The sequence below is a fragment of the Macaca nemestrina genome, chromosome 6 (assembly GCF_043159975.1).
Source record: "Macaca nemestrina isolate mMacNem1 chromosome 6, mMacNem.hap1, whole genome shotgun sequence".
Taxonomy (NCBI): Eukaryota; Metazoa; Chordata; class Mammalia; order Primates; family Cercopithecidae; genus Macaca; species Macaca nemestrina.
Window position 1 is genome coordinate 180,267,086 of NC_092130.1, and position 20,945 is coordinate 180,288,030.

The 20,945-nt window shown below is 58.5% G+C and overlaps 1 protein-coding gene across 7 annotated transcripts in view; it reads right to left on the reverse strand.

Annotated features, from left to right (window-relative positions):
* Window positions 1–3,230: 3,230 nt before the first annotated feature.
* LOC105464581 (NKD inhibitor of WNT signaling pathway 2) overlaps window positions 3,231–20,945 on the reverse strand; it is a 36,815-nt gene continuing 19,100 nt past the window's right edge. Inside the window, exons 4-11 of one of the 7 annotated variants that reach the window (XM_071099136.1) lie at window positions 12,157–12,246; window positions 11,418–11,478; window positions 9,401–9,528; window positions 8,581–8,676; window positions 7,972–8,119; window positions 7,348–7,432; window positions 6,488–6,615; window positions 3,231–4,961 (exon numbers count right to left, since the gene is read on the reverse strand). In XM_071099136.1, the coding sequence (XP_070955237.1) occupies window positions 4,384–4,961; window positions 6,488–6,615; window positions 7,348–7,432; window positions 7,972–8,119; window positions 8,581–8,676; window positions 9,401–9,528; window positions 11,418–11,478; window positions 12,157–12,246 (1,314 nt within the window). In that variant the 3' untranslated portion in view covers window positions 3,231–4,383. Of the gene's footprint in view, window positions 4,962–5,001; window positions 5,247–6,487; window positions 6,760–7,347; window positions 7,433–7,971; window positions 8,142–8,580; window positions 8,677–9,400; window positions 9,529–11,417; window positions 11,479–12,156; window positions 12,247–20,945 lie in introns of those variants that run through there. The other 6 variants (XM_071099134.1, XM_071099133.1, XM_024787604.2 and 3 more) reach the window with 6 other exon arrangements.

A 20,945-nucleotide genomic window follows, 5' to 3' on the forward strand; every position in this document is an offset into this window, starting at 1 on the left:
GCACTGACAGGTGCCGGGGGTGGGCTGAGGGAATGGGGGAGATGGGGGATGGGGGGAGGCTGCTCATGGGGTATGGATTTCTTTTTGGGGTGAAAATGTTCCGAAATGGCTGTGGTGAAGCTTACGTGACTGAACGTGCTGGAACACTGCCTCGTGTGTGTCGAAGGGTGAATTATGTGTGTGAAGCTGTTGGGCACCGTCTCCAGAGGGCCTGACACATGGTGGACAGGAAGGGACACGGCACAGGAGGGTGGCGGGTCCTGCTCTGGCTCTCAGGCCACAGGAGAGTGACCGTGAGAGCAGCGTTGTCCTCAGACCCCTGACGGGTGAGTGCTGGTTGCACCCAGGAATCCACACCCGGGACTTGGAGCACAGGAGTGGCCAGCTGGGGTGGGCCTGCTATCCTGAGGGCCACGTGCTCACAAATTCCAGCAGGGAGGTTTGAGGACCCACTGATACCCACACGTCTAGGACCAGGGCCCAGTCAGAGACCCCGAGGTGTCCCCTTCCCTGGGAACCCAAAAACCAGGCTGCCGCCTCGCCTCAGTGGGTGCTTCCCAAGGAGCAAGAACTCGGCTAGAGCAGTCACCCACTCGTTCCCTCGTTCCCTCATTCACTCACCCAGTCGTTCTCCCACTCATCTGCACACTAATTCACTTACTGCTCATCCACCCGTGCCCCGCCTCACCCATTCATTCACCCACTCACCACTCACGGTCACCCACCCCATTCATTCGCCTACTCGTACTCATTTACCCCTCAGCCCCTCACTCATCGCTGTCATTCACAAACTCAGTCACTGTTCCATTCATTTATTCACCCATTCATTCATTCATTCCCTAACTCACCCACTCATCCTTCACCCATTCACTCACTAATTTACACCAGGTCACTCCCACTCATTCAGATACAGGCTGGTTCAGCTACAAGATCATCTGCTAGTCAAAGTCTACACAAACGTAAGAAAGAACAAAGCTCTTGGTTTCTGTGACACAGGCCTCTGTCCTTGTGTCACCTCTGTCACCCGGTCTCCTGCAGCAAAGCCTTCCTGGCGCCAGCATGGTGGGAAGACCTGGCCGAACGGCAGGTAGAGCTGCCCCAGGAGCAGGCTGTGTGCCGGGAGTCCTCCGAGGAGCCTCCGCCTCTGTCTCGCCTGCAGTGATGCATGGCCTTCCTTCTAGTGGCACCCACGTCCCCCGACGGGTGTGACCCGGGAGCCAGAGCAGGACCTGATGCCATCCTGTGCTGTGTCCCTTCCCATCTGCCACGTGCCAGGCCTGCTGGACATGGTACCCAACAGCTTCACACACACAATTCGCCCAGGCCCAGGCCAAGCTGCTGCAGCATAACTGACGAGACACACCAATCTTTACACGTGGGTGTTTAATGAATGACACCCATTCAGCACTGGCTCACTTTCTGTGCATGTGTGTTTTTTGCAGGGTTTTTTTTGGAGGGGGTTGTGGTTCTTGTGTTAGTCTGTTTTGCATTGCTATAAAGGAATACTTGGCACTGGGGTATTTATAAAGAAAAGAGGGGTAATTGGCTCCCCGTTGTGCAGGATGTACAAGCACGGTGCCTGCATCTGCTCAGCTTCTGGGGAGACCTCAGGAAGCTTCCACTCAAGGCAGAAGGCAAAGGAGGGGCAGGGATGTCACATGGTCAGAGCAGAAGAGAGAGGGGGAGGTGCCAGTTCCTTTAACCCAGCAGTCCCCAACCTTTTTGGCACCAGGGACTGGTTTTGTGGAAGACAAGTTTTCCACAGACGGGGTGGGGGGATGGTTTCGGGATGCAACTTCCACTTCCAATCATCAGGCATTAGATTCTCATAAGGAGCACCCAACCTAGATCCCTCGTATGCGCAGTTCACAGCAGGGTTCGAGGGCCCACGAGGATCTAATCCCCCTAGTGATCTAACAGGAGGTGGGGCTCAGGCAGTCGTGCTCCCTCACCACTGCTCACCTCCTGCTGTGTGGCCCGTTCCTAACAGGCCACAAACCGGTAGCAATCCACAGCCTGGGGGTTGGGGGCCCTTGCTCTAAAGAACCAGATCTCCCACGAACTCAGAATGAGAGCTCACTCATCACCATGGCGAGGGCGCCAAGCCATTTGCCAGGGATCTACCCCCGTGGCTCAAACCCCTCCCACAGGCCCCACCCAGCACCGCGGATCACATCTCAACATGAGACTTGGAGGGGACATACACCCAAGCCCTGTCCATTCCCCTTACCTCGTTCAGGCTCAGGTGTGGCACCCTGAGGCACCAAGGGCCCTGCTGGGTGAGGCAGGCCCCAGCAGCTGGAGTTGGCAGTGGTGTCAGCGACTGTTTCCGGGGCTCTTTGAGCACCAGACCAGAACAACTCTGCTCCTGTCTTGTGTTTGCTGGAGTTTCGTCTGCACTGACAGTTTTCGTTTTTAACACCAAGGTTTAGAGGCAAAGCAGGCTGAAGCCCAGGCCTGGCAGAGCCTCCCTCCTCCCCAGTCGGTTGGCTGAGCCTGGCCCAAAGGGTGTGCAGGGATCTCCAGTCGGCGATGTCACTTGGGGTCTGATAGGTCCTCCGGGACTAAACAAACAAGGTCCCCTCAGCGTGAGGCCACGTGTGACATCACTGCACCCCCAGATGAATCTTCCTCGTGTGTCATCCCCAAAGCAAGTGCCACATGAGTGAGATGCAGTCATCGCCAAACCAGGGGCTGCCAGGCACCAGGCCAGGCAGTGCCTCCAGGGGCTCGGAAGTGCCTGGAAACGCTGTGAGCGCTCTGGCCTCAGGAACCCCGAAAATCCCTCCCTGTGCTCACAGGAGACACCACTGGGCAGTCCCGAGGGGTCTGTAAACACCCAGGAGCAGGGCACATTGTCCACAGAGAAGCAGCAAATAAGCTGGCAAAGGCCGTGGCTTCTCCACAGATTCCTGTTCACACAGAGCCCAGCTTCTCTCCATAAAGCTGGGTTCGCGCAGCCTCGTGTTCCTGTTACCGTGAACTGAACTTCGGGGTTTTCTTAGAGCAGTAAAATGGAAAAACAAAAAAGCCTACCTATAATTATGGAGTTGTGTGTGTGCATGTAAATTTACCGTCCTCTAAGCCGAGACGAACAGGCGCACTTCCTCCCAGAGCCCCGCGCAGGCAGCCTGCTCTCCACGCCTTCGGCCACGGGCTGGTGGAGGGGACCGACCGACCACAGCACCGACCATCTCTCTCTGAAAAGCTTGTTTTAATACAAGGTGTGGCATGGTACAAAATGCAGATATATTTATTAGGCCTGAAAAACATCTGTCACCAGTTGGCATCAATTTGCTTTATCCTTAAAAACAGAACGAGGAATGTAAACGCAAAACTGCTGTGCAGGCTTGCCAGATCCCGGAAAGCGCCCGCATGTTCCTGTTCGGGGTAACCACGTGGACCCCTGCAGGCTGCAAGACTCAGAAATGTTGGCACGGGCCCACCAGATCCCGGAAAGCACCCGCACGTTCCTGTTCGGGGTAACCATGTGGACCCCCGCAGGCTGCAAGACTCAGAAATGTCACTGGGACGTCCTTCAACCCTGCAACCCTCTCCTGACCCTTGCAGGAGGACACACTTTTCTCCAAAGCTGACACGTCACAGAAGCCGCCCCGTGAGTGTTGGACAGTGAATGTTCAAGTCCCCGTGTTCTGGGCCGCACCAAGTGCAAGCCTCTGCCCCTCCCCGGCATCTGTCGCCCGCCCCTCCCCGCCTTGACTGTGTCCTGCATCCACCTGAGCTGCTGTGGCTCCGGGACCAGGGCCTACCTCCACCGCCGCATGCTGCCCTGTGGCCCCTCCTCGCTCGTCGGGGCTCCCTGTGCCCTGTGGTCCCTCCTCGCTGGTCTGGGCTCCCCACTCTGGCACTTCTCTTTCTAGCGCTGCTGCCTTCTGCTACGTCTGCTGCTTGGCCTCCTGCAGGGAGCCGCGGATGCTCCCTGCTAAGCACAAGCTGCTTCCCCTCGGCCCTGTCCCCTCTGACTTCATGATGCACAAGCCAGGCAAAGCTTCAGCTTTTCCATTCGCTCCCGGCCTCGCACTGGGACAGCCTACGGAGGCCACTGCTTGAAGCCCGGGAGGAACACCCACCCCAAGCATCCGGGCGTTCCCTGCGCACTCTAGGACCTCATTTTGGAATTGTAAAGGAAAGTAGTTTTATGGGTGACACAGATGAGCCTTAGAGCCAGGAAACGCAGCGGCCCAGATGTGTTCACCGCCACGTGGCATCGAGGGCAGGAGAGCACAGGGCCCCTGGGCCTTGCCACGTGTCCAAGCTGTGCCGCCTCCGTCACACCAGCACCTGCAGTCAGTTGCTGTTTGCTGTCGGAGGTCGGGGGTGCGGGCCGTGGTGTGCTGGAGCGAGGTGTGCTTGGCGGCGGCACTAGGACGGGTGGAAGTGGTGGTGGTGGTGGTGGTGGTGGTGCTCGTGGTGGTGGTGGTGTTCGTGCCGCTGGATCACCGGCACCGCGTAGCCCTCTCCCGCTGGCGTGGGCGGCAGGTCCCGCACCACCTCGTGCTCCACTGCGGCAGGCTGGGCGTGTGGGGCCTTGAGTGGCGAGTGGCCCTCCCTGCCCTTTTGGCGGTACCGCTTGTGGCCGTAGGGTGGCGGTGGGGGCTGCGGGGGAGGCTGCGGGAGGTGGTGGCCGTCCTGAGGGGCCTGGGGGGACAGGACGGCTGGCAGGTAGTAGCTGAAGGCTTTCCCGGACTTGCTGCTGGCTGGCACCCCAGGCGGCTTCCCGGAGCCCTTGGGGGACTTGAGGAACTGCTTCTCCGGCCCCTTCGGCCGGGGCTGTGGGTCCAGGGCCCGGGCAGCAGGTTCCAAGGATGGCACGTGTTCCACCAGCACCTGCGACCTGCGGTGGTGCACGGCGTGTGTGTCCGGCTCTTGGGAGCGGGACCGGGCCTGGAGGTGCGAGGCCCTGCCCTGGGGCTCCTGCTTGACTTGTACAGGAGGGGACCCTGCGGACACAGGTCAGAGTGTGAGGCCCTGGGAGTGCAGGCCCAGGTTCCCATCTCCTCCGAAACGGCCCAAGGCCCACTGGAAGAGCTGTGCCAGGTGTCCCATCTGAGGCCAGCCTGTTAGCCAAGTCTGCAGTCAGACGGCCACCAGCCCTGAAGGGAAGGGGCCCGGCCACCGGGGATGACCTGCCTGGCTCCACAGCTCCCTGCAAAGGCCGACTCCTCTAGCCCCATCCCCACTGCGTGTCCTGGGAGCGGAGGTTCTCTCCTCGCACAGCTGAGACCCTGCCTGGGGCCCCATGGCAGAAAGCCAGGTTATGTCAGGGAGGGCACCCCCAGGATTCACGTCCCCTAAACCCTCATTACAAAACAGATTCCAGAAGGACCCAGGGCTTCCACCTTCACAAGGTGCAGTGCAAGCCCCATGCACAGAATGGCCCAGTTCAGCGTCAGCACACAGCACACCGAGCCCGTGACCCCGATCCAGCTCCACCCCTCCTGCCCCTGGGGACTCTTGGAGCCGGGGTTAGGAGAGGGACTTGGCCCCAGTCCTTGGGAAGCGGCCTGGGCTTTAGTCCAATAATCTCCATGCAGGCCACACGAGGGTGCTGCTGGTCAGAAATAAATGGGTGCTGGGCAGGCTGCCAGCTGTCTACGCTGCTTGCCATCCACACTGCCTGCCGTCCACACTGCCTGCCATCCACACTGCCTGCCGTCCACACTGCCTGCCGTCCACACTGCTTGCCTGCCATCCACACTGCCTGCCGTCCACACTGCCTGCCGTCCACAATGCCTGCCGTCCACGCTGCCTGCCGTCCACACTGCCTGCCGTTCACACTGCCTGCCGTCCACACTGCCTGCCTGCTGTCCACTGTCTGTTGTCCACACTGCCTGCCTGCCATCTACACTGCCTGGTGTCCACACTGTCTGTTGTCCACACTGCCTGCCTGCCATCTACACTGCCTGGTGTCCACACTGTCTGTTGTCCACACTGCGTGCCTGCCATCTACACTGCCTGGTATCCACACTGTCTGTTGTCCACACTGCCTGCCATCCACACTGCCTGCCATCCACACTGCCTGCCTGCCGTCCACAATGCCTGCCGTCCACACTGCCTGCTGTCCACAATGCCTGCCTGCCGTCCATATTGCCTGCCGTCCACACTGCCTGCCGTCCACACTACTGGACAACCCCTCTGCTGAGTGAGCTGGTGATTCGACCCTAAAATACTGACTTCTCACCCCAAGGCAGGGTTTTCCTGAATGCAAACCCAACGTCTTCCATCTCACTTTGAACCAGGTACTCCCCCTGCCATACACACACACCTGGACGGGGCGCCCGCCTTGCTTTTGGGCGGCACCAACAGGTAGCCAGGAGGCAGTCACGACCAACAGGTAGCTGTGGAAGGACCTGGGTGCCAGGCGGGGCGGGGCAGGGTCCCCCTGCACTCAGGGCTGCAGGAAGCAGGACCTTCAATGGGCACCCACAGCCGGGGCCTCGCGCCCAGGGTGGCCTCCAGGACATACCAGGGCCGAATCTGGACGTGTAGTTCTCAATCCCGGCGAGGTCCAGGTAGTGGTTTCTGCGCTCCGTGTTTTCGTCCACGCAGTAGGGTCCCCGCTCTGAGCAGGGCTGGGGGTCAGCGCTGGGCCTCCTGCATGGAGCACAGAGACGGGCCTGACCGCCGCACAGACTGGGCGGCACGTCCCCGAGGATGGGGTACCTGCAGCAGGCGGCGGACGTCCGGGGTGTGTCCTGACCTGCACCCACCTCCTCGCAGAGCAGGAAGAGCGGACGACTGGGCGCAGACACAGCCAAGTGCCGTCCAGAGAAACAAGGTCATGGCCGCCCCCCGGAACCCTGTGATCTCTGTCCCAGGCACCAGAGCTGCAGGTGCTCTAGGGAGCGGCTCATGCTGTAGTGGCCCCTGGTCACCACTCTGGGACCACTGTAGCCACTGCACCAGCCACTGCCCAGCCACCCTCAGCCACTGCCTGAGCCATCCCCAGCCACCCTCAGCCACCCCCAACCATTGCCCCAGCCACTGCCTAGCCACCCCCAACCACTGCCCCAGCCACCCCCAGCCCTGCTGCTGCCAAAGCTGCTGAGTGGAGCAACAGGGAGCCACGGCAAGTCCAAGCTGAGGGTGTCAAGGCTGCTGCAACTGCTGCCCCTCAAAGCCCTCTGCTCAGACAGACTCGGGGGCCCAGCTCAGCCACGGTGCCGGATGCTGGAAGGGCCCGTGCCCCACAGAGCTGCCGGCCCAGGTGCCCCCAGCAGGTCTGACCTAGAGGACAATGCATGGCCTGTGGCCTGCGGGAAACAGGGGTATGGCCAGGGTGCCTCTGCCTAAGGCACAGCCCCACCCTGGCACCCCAGCCCTCACCTGACGTGTGCAGACAACCTCCTGTCAGCCACCCTTGGCTCCTCTGGCAGTTCACCCTCTGTTCTGCAACGGTTGGGCTCCCGGTCTGAAAGGGGGGTCCTGCTGTCACTCACTCACTCCCTTCTTCATTCAGCACTAACTCATTCACTCATTCATTAACTCACTCATTCACTCATTCATTAACTCACTCATTAACTCACTCGTTCACTCATTCATTAACTCACTCGTTCACTCATTCATTAACTCATTCACTCATTAACTCGTTCACTCATTCATAAACTCACTCATTCACTCATTCATTAACTTACTCGTTCACTCATTCATTAACTCACTCGTTCATTCACTCATTAACTCACTCGTTCATTCACCCATTAACTCACTTGTTCACTCATTCATTAACTCATTCACTCATTAACTCACTCACTCATTCACTCATTAACTCACTTGTTCACTCATTCATTAGCTCACTCGTTCACTCATTCATTCATCTGCTTACTCACTCACCCATCCATTCACCCACTCACTCCTCCATCCACTCACTTGTCCCTCCCTGTCCCCAGCACACAATTTAGGCCCCTGCCAATGTGGGGTAGGGTCCTGTGTGTGTGCTCAGGCCTCGCTCACCCTGGCCGGCAGGAGGACCCTCCTTCCTCTTGCTGGAGGGCTCAGGGCTGACGGTTAGCTTCACTCGGAGGGTCTTGCTGCTGCCCGAGGAGTGGTTGACCGAGGCATCCACGACCTCATAGATGGTATGCATGAGGCTGGACATGTCCTGGGGCCCAGCATCGGTGTCACTGACAGAGCAGACCCCAGGGGATGCCACCCGCCCTCCCTGCCAGAAAACACACCCATCCCCTGCCCCTCCCCGCACCATCCTCGCAGCTGCCGACCGACCTCAGGGACCAACACAGGCGTCTTCTCTGAGCAGCCCGGGTCTGCCTGGGAGGCCCTGTGGGTGCCTCCAGTGCCCTCAGGGCAGCCCTGCCGTGTGGGAAGCACAGCCGCAGAAATGGGCGGTGCAGGCTTGGCCCAGAAACACATGTGAATCAGGCCCTGGGGAGACGCAAGCCCAGCTGGCGTGAGGACCTCGCTGCAGACAGGTCCCCGCCCACCCCTTGAGGTATGGCGAGGCCAGCACGGTCCATCTGTCCCTCCATCTGTCCCCCAGTCTGTCTACTACTGGGCCCTGTGCAGCCCTTCCTGTAGACCTGACACAAACACAAGCTCACCTACCTCCCTGGTGACCTTCCCACAGTTGTCAAAGTCGTAGAGCGTGAACGTCCACTCCTGGCGGTCGTCGTCCTCCACCGAGACATCGCACTGGAGTGCCTGCGGGGGACATGGGGGCTGGGACCTCGCCTCCTACCCACACCGACACGCCCCATTCCGTAGGGGGCAGGATCTTCTGGGGCCTTTCCCGGGGGTCCCTCGTGCCAGCCAGGAAAGGGGGAGCCTAGAGGGCAGCGTGGCTGGAGCCCAGGCCCTGGAACCAGCAGATCTTTCTTGGGGGGACCCAGCTTTGTGCTCCGTGACTTGGTTTCCCCCACAGTGACACCTGTCTCAGCTCATGCAAGCACTCCATGTCCCCCAGAAGGAGAAGAGGACACGCTGGCCGTCAAGTGTTGTCAATTCCAGAAATCTTGACTGGACACGGAGACCCCACCCCTCCCTCAGCCCTCCCGGGAAGCGGAAGCCCAGTGCCCTGTGCCTTGGGCCCGGTGCCCTGCCTCCAGTCGGGCTGTCCGTCAAATCAGCTTTGGCATTACTCCTGTAGTGCTAAGGGTACCAAGGCTGGGAACGCGGCTCAAGTTATTTAATGCCAGACCAGTCAGTTTTGGCCAAATTCACAGCAACATCCCGCACTTGCTGGCTCCTGCTGACTTTGGCTGCATATTCAAGTTTTGCTTCAGTGCTTTAAATGGGGTGAACTGTGGGGAAAACTGAGTGAACTACGTAGTGTCCACAGATGCCCATTTTAGGGCAACACACGCCTGTCCCTGTGCCCCCGGCCCCAGGGACGTGTTCCCGCAAGTGAGGCCGGAGAAAGACCTACGTCAATGTTGAGGCGCTGCCCGCCTCGTCCTCGTGGGCCCTCACGGTTTGCTGCCCTCTCTCCGTCATCTGCGCTGAGTTGTTGTCCTGGGCGCTCGCGGCCCTCAGCTTTCTCAGTGGGGAGTGCCACTACGGGGACAAGAGGTGGCGAAGGGGCTGGCAGAGGAGACATGGAGGATGTGGCCTGCCGTGGGTGGGGGGGTGTCGCTGCCCTCCCCTCCCCGCACCATGATCCCATCCAGACGAGCCTGAGCCAAGAGCCTGATCTTGGGACCCCTGCAGAGGCGAGAGAGGCCCCATCCCAGCCAGCCTCAGCCGGGTGTGCCCTCCTCTCACCAGCCCACAGTGGCTCCCAACTGCAACCACCACCTCGGGGCTGGGGATGCAGCAGACTCCGAGGAGCACAGATAGGGGAAGACAGCCTGGGCCTCCAGGAGATGCTCCCTGTGTCATCATCAGGCCCCCCTCCCCGTAGACACAGTCCCTACCGCCCTCCACTCCAGAATCCTGGCACTGAGCCCACAGGCCATGCAGGCCACCTGTGCACTGAGTGTGTCAAAGGCGGCCCCCTCTCCCAGCCTCTGGGCAGGATGGATGAACAGCACTCAGGTTTCTGGGGCACAATTATTCCATTATTCTCTGGCACTTGCAAGCCGCATCCCCAGGATAGGAGCATGGCCCTGTCCCAGCTTAGCACCTGCAGACAAGTGCACGTCGAGCCTGAGCTGGGACGACACTCTGGGCCTGCCTTCCCATTGAGGGGGGTCTGGGTGCCTCTCTTGGCTTCAGCAGCCATCTGAAGGTGACCCGGCTGGCTGACCTCCCAGCACCCTCCCACAGACCCACAGGTAAGCCAAGTGTCGACCTGCCACACGCCACAGGTAGGACTGGTGCCACGGAGACACACAAGTGGCAGGGACTTAGGCTGGGCCAGCATCTCACACATCCTCTGACCCAGGGCTGACGTGAAAATTCACAGGTCACCTTTATACAGAGCCACCCCCATCCACAAACACAGGCTCACAGAGACTCCAAACACATAAAGGTGATGCTTAGGGCTCTGGCCATGGGATGTGGGATGGGCCTTTTTCATCTCTGCTGCCAGATCCCAGCTGCCAGTCCAGCGAGGACCCTGTGAGTTGTGCTGCCAAGCACGTTTCAAGAACAAGGTGCGTCTGAGTCTGGGTCTGGTATTGATAAAATCCCTTAGCTTCTATTTGTCTGGAAAAGTCTTTATTTCTTTTTCGTGTTTGAAGTATATCTTCCCTGGTATACTATTCTAGGTTGTGTGTGTGTGTGTGTGTGTGTGTGTGTGTGTGTGTGTGTGTGTGTGTTTTTCTTCAGCACTTTAAATATGTCATGGCACTATCTCCTGGACTGTAAGTTTTCCATTGAAAAGTCTGCTGTATTGGAGATGTATTGGAGCTTCATTGAATGTTATTTGTTTCTTTTCTCTTGCTGCTATTAGGACCCTTTCTTTATCATTGACCTTTGGGAGTTTACTTATTAAATGCCTTGAGGTCGTCTTCTTTTGTTTAAACCTGCTTAGTGTTCTATAATTTTCTTGTACCTTGATATTGATATCTTTCTCTAGGCTATGAAGTTCTCTATTATTATCCCTTTGAATACACTTTTTACCCTCATCTCTTTCTCTACCTCCTCTGTGTGGCAAATAAGTCTTAGATTTGCCCTTTTGAGGCCATTTTCTAGATTCTATGGGGATGCTTCAATGTTTTTTATTCTTTTGTCTCCTCTGAGTGTGTATTTTCGAATAGGCCGGGGGGGTAGGAGGCGCTTGGGGGGGTCCAGGTGCCCTCGAGGGCGACCTCTCTCGGCCTCCTGCCCGGGCCAGACTCCAGGAACCCCAGGGACCCCAGCGGGGCCGGTAGCCCCCCAGGAGGTCAGAAGGGATGAAGGGCACACACAGGGGGGTTTTAAGGGTGGTTTTCTGGCGTTGCCTTGGTACGGGATGAAGTCTGCAAGGTTTGGGGAGGGAGGGCTGCGGGAGCTGCACTTACCCTCTAGGGGACACTGGTCCTCCCGGAAAGGCCCTTCCTTGGGGTTCCCATTGGGCAGCTCCTGCAGGAAGAACGGGGCAGTCAGCGGCCACACAGCTCAGTGGGCAGGCGGGGGAGACGGGCAGGAGCTCTGGGTGGCTGGACTGGAGCCTGACACTCGCCTCAAGCCTCCTGGGGCATCTCAATCTCTGGGTCCAGAAACACCAACCCTCTGTGCCCCACTCAGCCTCGGATTTTAGGAGGCAAAACACACAGACATTCCCGTGTTGTCAGGTTCCCCAGAGCATTTCCAGGTGGAAGACGCGGCTGCCTAGAACGACCCCTTCGGTCAGTCCTACCCTGAGGATGCCCCTGGCCAGGGCCCCACGCTGGGTCACCCTAAATACAAGAGGAGACACGCCTGCCCCTTTGCTCTGGGGCCTGCTCCCAGCACTGCCCCCCGGAGCCTGACACGAGGACTCCAGCCGCTGCCCCCCGGAGCCTGACACGAGGACTCCAGCCGCTGCCCCCACGGCTGCCCAGCACCCCAGCGTGCCTCTTCTAGGGCTGCCGGCAGAGACCAGTTACAGAAAATGGGGAAAAACTTCAAACACATCCCAGCGGTGTTTCTGCTGAGCCAGAGCTCACAGGGTCCTCATGAATTAGCTACAGCCTTGAGGACACGGAGGAGACAGACCATGGTCAGGGCAGGGGCCTTGCGTGGCGGTGGAGATGCGGCGTCCCTCAGCCCAGCACTCACCGCCCTGGAGCATTTCCTGAGAGCAGGCAGCTCTCGCACAGGCGGGCTGGAGGGATGGGCAGCTGTGTTTTTGCTTCTGATTCCAGGTCCCTGGAAAGCCGTGGAGAGCCCGCAAGGAGACAGAGCACAGAGCTGAGTCCCGTCCACCTGGACGGCCAGAGCCTGACCCTGACGATGACTTTGGTGCGAGTTGGTGTCTCCGTGGGTGGACACGGGACCCCAGGGCTGCCCTCATGGTCCCCACGCTTCATCCTTTCCTCCTGACCGGGGTCACATGCCCTTCATCCCTTCTGACCTCCTGGGGGGCTACCGGCCCCGCTGGGGTCCCTGGGGTTCCTGGAGTCTGGCCCGGGCAGGAGGCCGAGAGAGGTCGCCCTCGAGGGCACCTGGACCCCCCCAAGCGCCTCCTGCCACCGTGGTCATTGGCCAGGGGCCAAGCAGGGTATGCTGGAAGGTTCCAGGCTGGCTGGCTGCCACCCCAGACCTTGGGCAGGGAGAAGGACTGGACCCCCATCCACACATGGACACTAAGGTGACGCTGCCGAGGCTGAGTATGGTTGAGTCAGACCCAGGCCCCCAGCCCTCCTTGTGGCTGAGCCAAGGGCCCCCTGGAGCTGAGGTCTCCTGCCGGTCACCCAGGGAGGTGCCAAGGCAGGGTAGGCAGCTCCCAGTGGGAGGCAGGAGAGCTTGCCCTCATTTTAATAAGAAACAAAACAGCTGATTATTAAAAAGTAGGCCTCCCTCCTGGGGGCTGCAGTCCCGACATTCCGGGACTGGCTGCTGCGGAACTGAGGGGCCCTATGAGCCCAGCCTGGCGAGGCCCTCGTACATCCACACAGCAGGGAGGCACCGCTGTGAGGTAAAACTCTGTCCAGGTGGACACTGGCATAAAACCAAATCATCTCTAAAACCCGGGCTGTGGTTATTTATTTTTTTTCAAAATCAGAATAATGGATGAGGCTGCAGTCGTAGGCTTCTGTGGAGTGCAGAGCAGTGCCCAGAGCCCCAGAGGTGCAGCCCCCATAGGCACAGCATCCTCGTGGGAAAGACCAGGTGCCGGGAGCTCCAGAGCCCCTCAGGTGGACTCGTCCAGGTGCTTGGCAGCGGCTGCCAACAGAAATGGTGTCATGAGGGCAGCCAAGGCCCCCCAACGCCCAGGCTGAGGGATGCAGGCACTGTCACTCATCCTGCATGTGGAGGGCTGGTAGGGAGGGGAAAGTGACCCTAAATGCTGAGGTGGGCGCCCCGAGGCATCCCTGTCCACCCCTGGGAGCTCCAGCCCAGACCTTCTCTGGGACGTGGGGAGGGTGCTGGGGGGCTGCACCACGCAGGGTTCTCAGTCCCCCCACCCCACTGCACCACAATCCCCCACCAAGTGCCCAGTTCACCTCCCATCAGACCAGCAGGCAGAGCTCAGGCCTCCTGCATGGTGCTGGGTGCCCCAAGCCTCTTTACAGATGGCAGTGAGGTGCCCTGGGGCCTGAGGGCCGGCACGCACAGCACTCCTTGCTAAAGAGCCCTAAATGAAGTCACTCATGGAGGCCACATTGCTGTCCAGATGGGGGCAGCAGCAGCGGCTTCCTGGAAAGTGCCAGAACTCATAGGAGCAGCCGGGCAGCGAGTTGGGCGGGGTGGAGTAATTTTTAAGGGATTTTTAAGTGTTTCCCACGATTTGCTGAAAATGACAAGTGAGAAATGGCGCATCACGCACTCCACGCATGATGTCAATACAGCGAACATGCAAACGCCGTCCATGTCATGTGTCTAAAAATTCTGAGTGCACTTGTGGGGGATTTCTCTCTTTTTTTTTTTTTGAGACGGAGTCTCGCTCTGTCGCCCAGGCTGGAGTGCAGTGGCGCAATCTCGGTTCACTGCAAGCTCCGCCTCCCGAGTTCACGCCATTCTCCTGCCTCAGCATCCCACGTAGCTGGGACTACAGGTGCCTGCCACCATGCCTGGCTAGTTTTTTTTGTGTGTGTGTATTTTTAGTAGAGACAGGGTTTTGCCATGTTAGCCAGGATGGTCTCGATCTCCTGACCTCGTGATCCGCCCACGTCAGCCTCCCAAAGTGCTGGGATTACAGGCGTGAGCCACCGCCCGGCCACTTGTGGGGGATTTCACTGGTTACAGACAGGAGTCTAAACTTGCGAGATGGCAGGAGGAGGGGTGCAGCTGTTCAAGACAGAAATCTGCACAGACCCGTGGTTTGATTTCTGGAAACGCTTCCTGCACTACACCAACCAGTCAAGCTACAATAACCAACCAACACTGTAATAACCAACCAAAACTACACCAACCAGCCAACGCTCCACCAACCAGCCAACGCTCCACCAACCAGCCAATGCTACACCAACCAGCCAACACTACACCAACCAGCTAACGCCACACCAACCAGCCAACACTACACCAACCAGCCAACGCTCCACCAACCAGCCAACGCTCCACCAACCAGCCAATGCTACACCAACCAGCCAACACTACACCAACCAGCTAACGCCACACCAACCAGCCAACACTACACCAACCAGCCAACGCTACACCAACCAGCTCATGACCGAGTTCCTAACACAGAGGAAAATCCCATTTAAAAAAATCCACTTATACCTCAGCCCTAGAATTCTCAGCCCTCGAATGCACAGTGTTTTTTCTAAGCCACAAGTCAACAGCTGCCTCCGAGATGCAGAGAGGATCAAACGGGAAGAAATATTTGCAGTCAAAGCCACACTGGTCTCTGTGGCTGGTGATTTCATCGAATCCGTCCTGGTTGCATAAAATTGCCCTTTAATCTATGCTGCCTCGGTTAACTAGAAGGCCAAGAGCTTTAATTGCAACTTATAAAACCTGCCCCCGGGCCACTGGCCAGATGTGCGGCCCCTCCCCACTGGGGAGACTTCCTGAGAGGCCAAGTCCGCACTCGGGACCCCGGCAGGCCTGGCCCAATGTGCCCCAGCACCCACCAAAGCCTCAGCTTCCCAGGGCAGGCGCCCCTCCCTGAGATGCAGCCCCCACCTGGCCTCACCCTCCCGAGGACCCACCCTCCCCTCACTCCCTCCCAAGGGCCCAACCCCCCCTCAATCCCTCTCACCCTGCCCCCAGTGAGAGCCTCCTGTGACCCCCCAACCTGTTCCACCCCCGCCCCGTCCCAGCTGCACTTCTGGCTTGGGGTGCCTGGGCACCTCCTCTAACCTGTCCCACTGCCCTGCATCCCTGAGAACCCTCCATGTCAGCAGCAACTCCACGGCTGGCCTTCAGGCCTCCCCATGCCCGCTGTCCCCTCCTGCCCACGGCATCCTCCTGCAATGCTGGGCGCTCTCCTGGCCCCTGGGAGGACAGGGAACCCGACCATGGGCCTGCCCCGTGGGGCCTCATCCCATAAGGAAAGCAGCCGCATCTGCCTGAGCAGCTCGACCCCACTCCCTCACTCAGCATCACCTCAGATTTGGGAGGAGGGTCTGACCCCAGGCCACGGAGGCCAGAGCCCACAGCCTCACACTGCATGAGCGGCAGGTGTCTGTCACACGGCGTCAACAACAGGTGGCCTTTGTTCCAGGTCCCATGGCCCCGTGGGACGCTCACAGAGGTCACTCCGGTCTGTGGGCCAACAGCCCCAAGGCCACTGTCCATGTCCCTGCCATGACAGTGAGGACATCTGCTCCCCGCCACAGGCACTAGGCTGAGTGCTTCGTCCTCCCAGCACCCAGCTCCCGTCATCCTCCCAGCACCCAGCTCCCGTCCTGGTCCCAGCCCAGATGGTAAGATGCCAACCACAGCCTCCACAGGCGGCCAGCCACGGAGAGACGCTCACAAAACAACTCCCAGCTTCCTTAGAAAAGTCAAAAGGAGCATGTTCCCGTGTCCCGTGTGCCAGCACTCGGCAGCGCCCAGCAGCTGCAGCACCACTGCCCCCCAGAGCCGCCCCGTCTGTCGGAACCCCTGGAGGGGCGCCAGGCAGCTGCATCACAGGTATCATCCTAGTGGCCTTCAATCTGGAAGTGCCGGTGCAGGCGCCTCTGGAAGGCACCTGGAGTGGGCAATGTCCTCTTCCCAGTAGACAGGCGGGCACGGCCAGGCACCTTTCCCAGGTCTCGGAAACGCAGGGAGGTGCCGTCCCCTCCTGGGCCTCGTGAGGGCAGCTGTTGGCCACAGCCCTGGTGGAACCCCCGGCGGGAAGCACACGGGTGGTCCACAGTGAAGTCATGGCCCCTGGGTCACGACCTAAGCCCTGGTCTAGGGTTCTGGAAATACCAGCCCCGATAAACAGGCAAAGGCTGTGGCATATCCAGGAGGCCAGGCTGGGAGCATCCCCTGGAGCCCACCGTCTCCCCACGAGTTGGGAGGGTGGAGGTGATGGGAGCCGAGGCAGAGGAGAGGGAGCAGGGAGGGAGGAGAGAGACAGAGAGGAAGGCTTCGGAGAACGGGGTGGTGTGTCGGGCAGCACTTTCCAGAACTCGGGGCTCCCAGGTCCCTCTGGAGTGGATGTGGAGCCCCAAGTCTGGGGCATTGTCCAAAAGGCGCAGCTCCTGCTCCACCCGACGCGGGACGGGCCTCTCCTACAGCGTCCATCACCACCAGCAGCGCCTGGTGCCCCTGGATCCACAGGTGCCTCCCGCGCTGTACCCTGGCTCCCCAGTGCCTCAGCCGCCTTGCACTGTGGTGGGGACGGCCCTGTCGGGTGGAGCCCCTGTCTGGAAGTTCCCACCACTGGGGAAATGGCCTCGGTGCACCTCCGTCTTTGGCAGGTCAAGCAGTGGCTCTGGAGTTGCACCCAGGGGGCCTCCAGGAGCTGAAAGGAAGGGCCGAGGCGACGGCCTGGCCCATGTCCTGCGGTCATTGCCACCACCCCCGTGGCCACCCTGTTCTGCAGGCTAATCCTGCAAACTGGGCTGCCTTTTGCTGGGCAGCAAAGGCCCGAGGCTTCCAGAATTATGGGGCTGTCGTGGCATCGAGGGCAGGTTTGTGGGGCTCAGGCAGGACGCCAGGTGGTAAGGAGCGAGGTGGGCACCTGCCAGGCTTGGGCTACAGCCACCACTGCCTCAGGGCAGTCGGGAGGTGCCTGGAGTGCAGCTGGTCAGGACCAAGGCCATGTCCAGGCCAGCAGTGACCTTCTGCCTCAGAAGCTGCGAGAACGCTGGACGTGGTGGGATGAAGTGAGTGCCCAGCAGGCGGCTCAGGGAGGGGAGCTTCAGGACATGGCACACGGGCTGGAGCTGGGCCTCTCGGGAAAAGGCTGAGGGTGATGCCAGGATCCCAAGGAACCCAAAGGGCTGGGACACCTCACAGCAGGTGGGAAGAGCAGGGACAACAGGCTGGGACACCCATAGCTGGTGGGAAGAGGAGGGACAAAGGGCTGGGACACCTCACAGTGGATAGGAAGAGCAGGGACAGCGTCACTGGCAACTGGCGGACAGGAGCCAGCAAGGTCAAGGGTGCAGGTTCTGGGGCTGAAGGACAGCCAAGGACCCCTTTTCGGCTGGTGGTAGGGGGAGGGTGGGAGGGCACCTTACGAGACAAGGTGGAAGGTGAGGCCGGCAGGAAACAGGAAGGAGGCGGGTTGGGTCACAGCAGGCTGCAGGCGGCCCTGGGGGAGGGGCCAGAGCAGCAGGGAGAGGGCGTGGGGCCTGGTGGGGGACGGTGGTTTCCAAGCATTTGTAAATGCAAAGACCACCACCCCACCCGCCTCCTCCCTGCTGGGAGCTCAGATGCAAAGATGTCTCTCCAAAATGTCACCGTGGGGGGGACCTGCCACCAGCGTCTGCAGAGAGTGTGTTTTCTTACAAGGAGGTGCTGGGGCCCACTTCTGCTGGGCTGCCATGGGATGGAATTTGACTTCAAGGTGATCCGCCAGCACGCCTGTCTGGAAACCCTGCAGCCGGCTTTGAAGTCAAAGTCTCGGTTTCAATGGCTAAACAGTTTCAGATGTGACAATGTAGTTTTATGGGCTTAATAATTCCGACACATGTGCAGCTGGGGCCCACAGAGGCTACAGTAACACCGCCTGCTGCCGGTCCCTCCAGGCTGTGCTTGCTATTCCGAACTTCTGGTTCTAAAGTGAAAGATTTAAGGACTATGAGACTGAGGCCCTGTGGGGAGGGGCTGGGGAGAGCCAGGTCGGGGGGAGGGGCAGGGGGCCGGGTGGAGGGGGGCCGGGCGGAGGGGAGGGGCCGGGGGACTGGGCAGGGGAGCCAGGCTTCCCACGCAAGCCCAGGATACATTCAGACGGAGCCTCCGGATCTGAGAGGCATTTGCAGATTTTGCCCATCCGTTCTTCTGGGTTAGGACTGATTTGAGAGATCTTTTAATAACCACATGTGAAATTTATATCTAGAAAAGCAGTAACTTTGGGGTCAAAAGGCCTCCTAAAATACTCAGATGTCCTCATAAGCTAGAGTTCTGCTGCAACTTAACTACCTGTAGGCCCAGAAAATACAAATGTTTCCGTCTCCCTCTTCATCCTGCCTCACAGCAGCTTTTCATCATCTGGATCGTTTAAATGGAGGCGCCACATTCCCCACGCCCCTCACTCCCTCACTACAGGGCTTTTGTGTTGGCATCTGACCCCTCACCCAGTAAATGCCCTGAGCCCAGGGAGGGTCTCTGCAGGGCCTACCCCTGCCACGAGGGTGGACGCTCAGCCTAAGGGGATGACTGACCACACCAAGGGGTCAAGGGGCACCTAGCCCAGCCACGGCGCACCCTTACAAGTGGAAGTGAAGAGATGAGTTACAGCGACAGGCCCAGGGCTGCCCTGCCCATGAAATTAACTCCAATCTAAACATATGCAGAGAAAAAAAAACATGACAAGCAACACGTGGTCAGCGAGACCTGGCTTTACAACCAGGCAGCCGAGCTTCCCTCCCCCCATGTTTAGAGAGAGGGACTCAGGGAGCACTTTACCCGCATTAACCGACTTGGACGGGAGGGGGAAGGCGTCAGCGCCGCTGAGCCCACACCTTGGCTCAGGAATGGGAACCCACAGCCCTCCCAGAGACTCCACTGTCAGCCAGGTGTGGCTGAGGCTGAGCAGGGTGACCAGGGCCAGGGGTGGAGAGCGGGTGCCTTGATATGAAATGTTTTCAGCTCAGGTATTAAATACAGACCTATGTACGTGTGTGTGTAACCTGTATACATGGATGTATACACGCGTGTACTCACATATGTGAACACATCACACATACACCTACATATACATGTGTGCCTCTGCCCAGATAATAGAGGTGTGATCATAAATTCTGCCGAAACTTTATGCCCTGCTTTTTACTCTCAGCATCCTGACGTCCTGACACTGAATGTTAACAACCATTTCACAAACTCATCTGCAGGTTTTTCTTCTCCCAGTCACGCCTGCTACTGTCTTTGTCTTCAGAGCTAATGATCCCCAATGTCACAAAAAAAGGAAAACCAAGGGTGAAGACCTTCCAAATTCAGCTGCCACCCTCAGCTTACATCCAGGCCACAGAACACACAGAATAAAACCACGACTCAGGCCCTGAACTTCCGAACGGCTGCACCCTCGGCCGCCCCAGTCAGAGGAGGCTGAATTCCAGCGGGATTGAAAGCAGACCCGAATCCACTTCCCTTCTATCTGAATTCTTCCCCGGGAAAAACCCACCGGACGTTTTTGTTTTCTTTCATTCACATTAAAGCCTCATGTTTCCTATTTCAAAGGAAGATTAGTTCCAAAGCTGGAAAGAACCCTGCTGCTGAAAGGACACAAAGATAGATGTGTACCCGCCCCCCACCCGCTACACCCTTGTTCTGCTCTCTAATCTTTGCACATACCAGAGATTTCGTAAGTTCTGTGAGTACCTGGTTTTCTGCACGTACCAGAGATTTTGTTTTGCACATACCAGAAATTTTGTAAGTTCTGAGGCAAGGTCACAAGACGTGTTTAAGATAAACTCTTGCTGCCATAAACCTGCTCTCCCGCCTCAAAGTTTGAACCAAAATATCAGAAATGGCGGGAACCAATCATAGTTAGCCAAATCGCCTTGTTCAAACACTAGCCAATCATATGTCTGATTTGTATAATAACTCTATGCCCACTTTTCTTAGACTATATAACACTGCTCGGAGCTCAGTGGGGGAGCTCTCCTGCCCGTCTCGTTTCACGAGCGAGGGAGAGTTCCAGGTTCGAACCTGTAATAAAGATCCTTGCTGCTTAGCTTTGACTCTGGACTCTGGTGGTCTTCTTCGGGGAATAAACGGTCTGGGCATAACAAATGGGGGCTCGTCCGGGATTTCCCCCAAGCCCACCAGACCCCCAAGTCAATGGATCTTAATCTGTAGGTAAGCCGGCTTTGTCACTGTCTCTGTCTTTGTCTCTGTCTGTCTCCCTGAAATTTCGCGAAATCCGTAATCTGTAATCTGTATTGGTCTGTTTTATAAGTGGCATGGTCTTGGCGGATGCGCTAAAAGACAGCCACTCGGGACTGGTGGGAGACGTCCCCCAGTGCCCATCTGGGGGCCTCCATCCTTGGTTGCCCCGTCTGACTCAGGTCGGAAGTCCGACACGCGCTCGCGAAGGCTCATCGTTTCTCACTGTCTGTCCGTTATTGTGTTTTTTTTTTGTTTTGTTTTTTGTTTTTTTTTTTTTTGAGACGGAGTCTCGCTGTGTCTCCCAGGCTGGAGTGCAGTGGCGTGATCTCGGCTCACTGCAAGCTCCGCCTCCCGGGTTCACGCCATTCTCCCGCCTCAGCCTCCCGAGTAGCTGAGACTACAGGCGCCCGCCACCACGCCTGGCTAGTTTTTTGTATTTTTAGTAGAGACGGGGTTTCACCATGTTAGCCAGG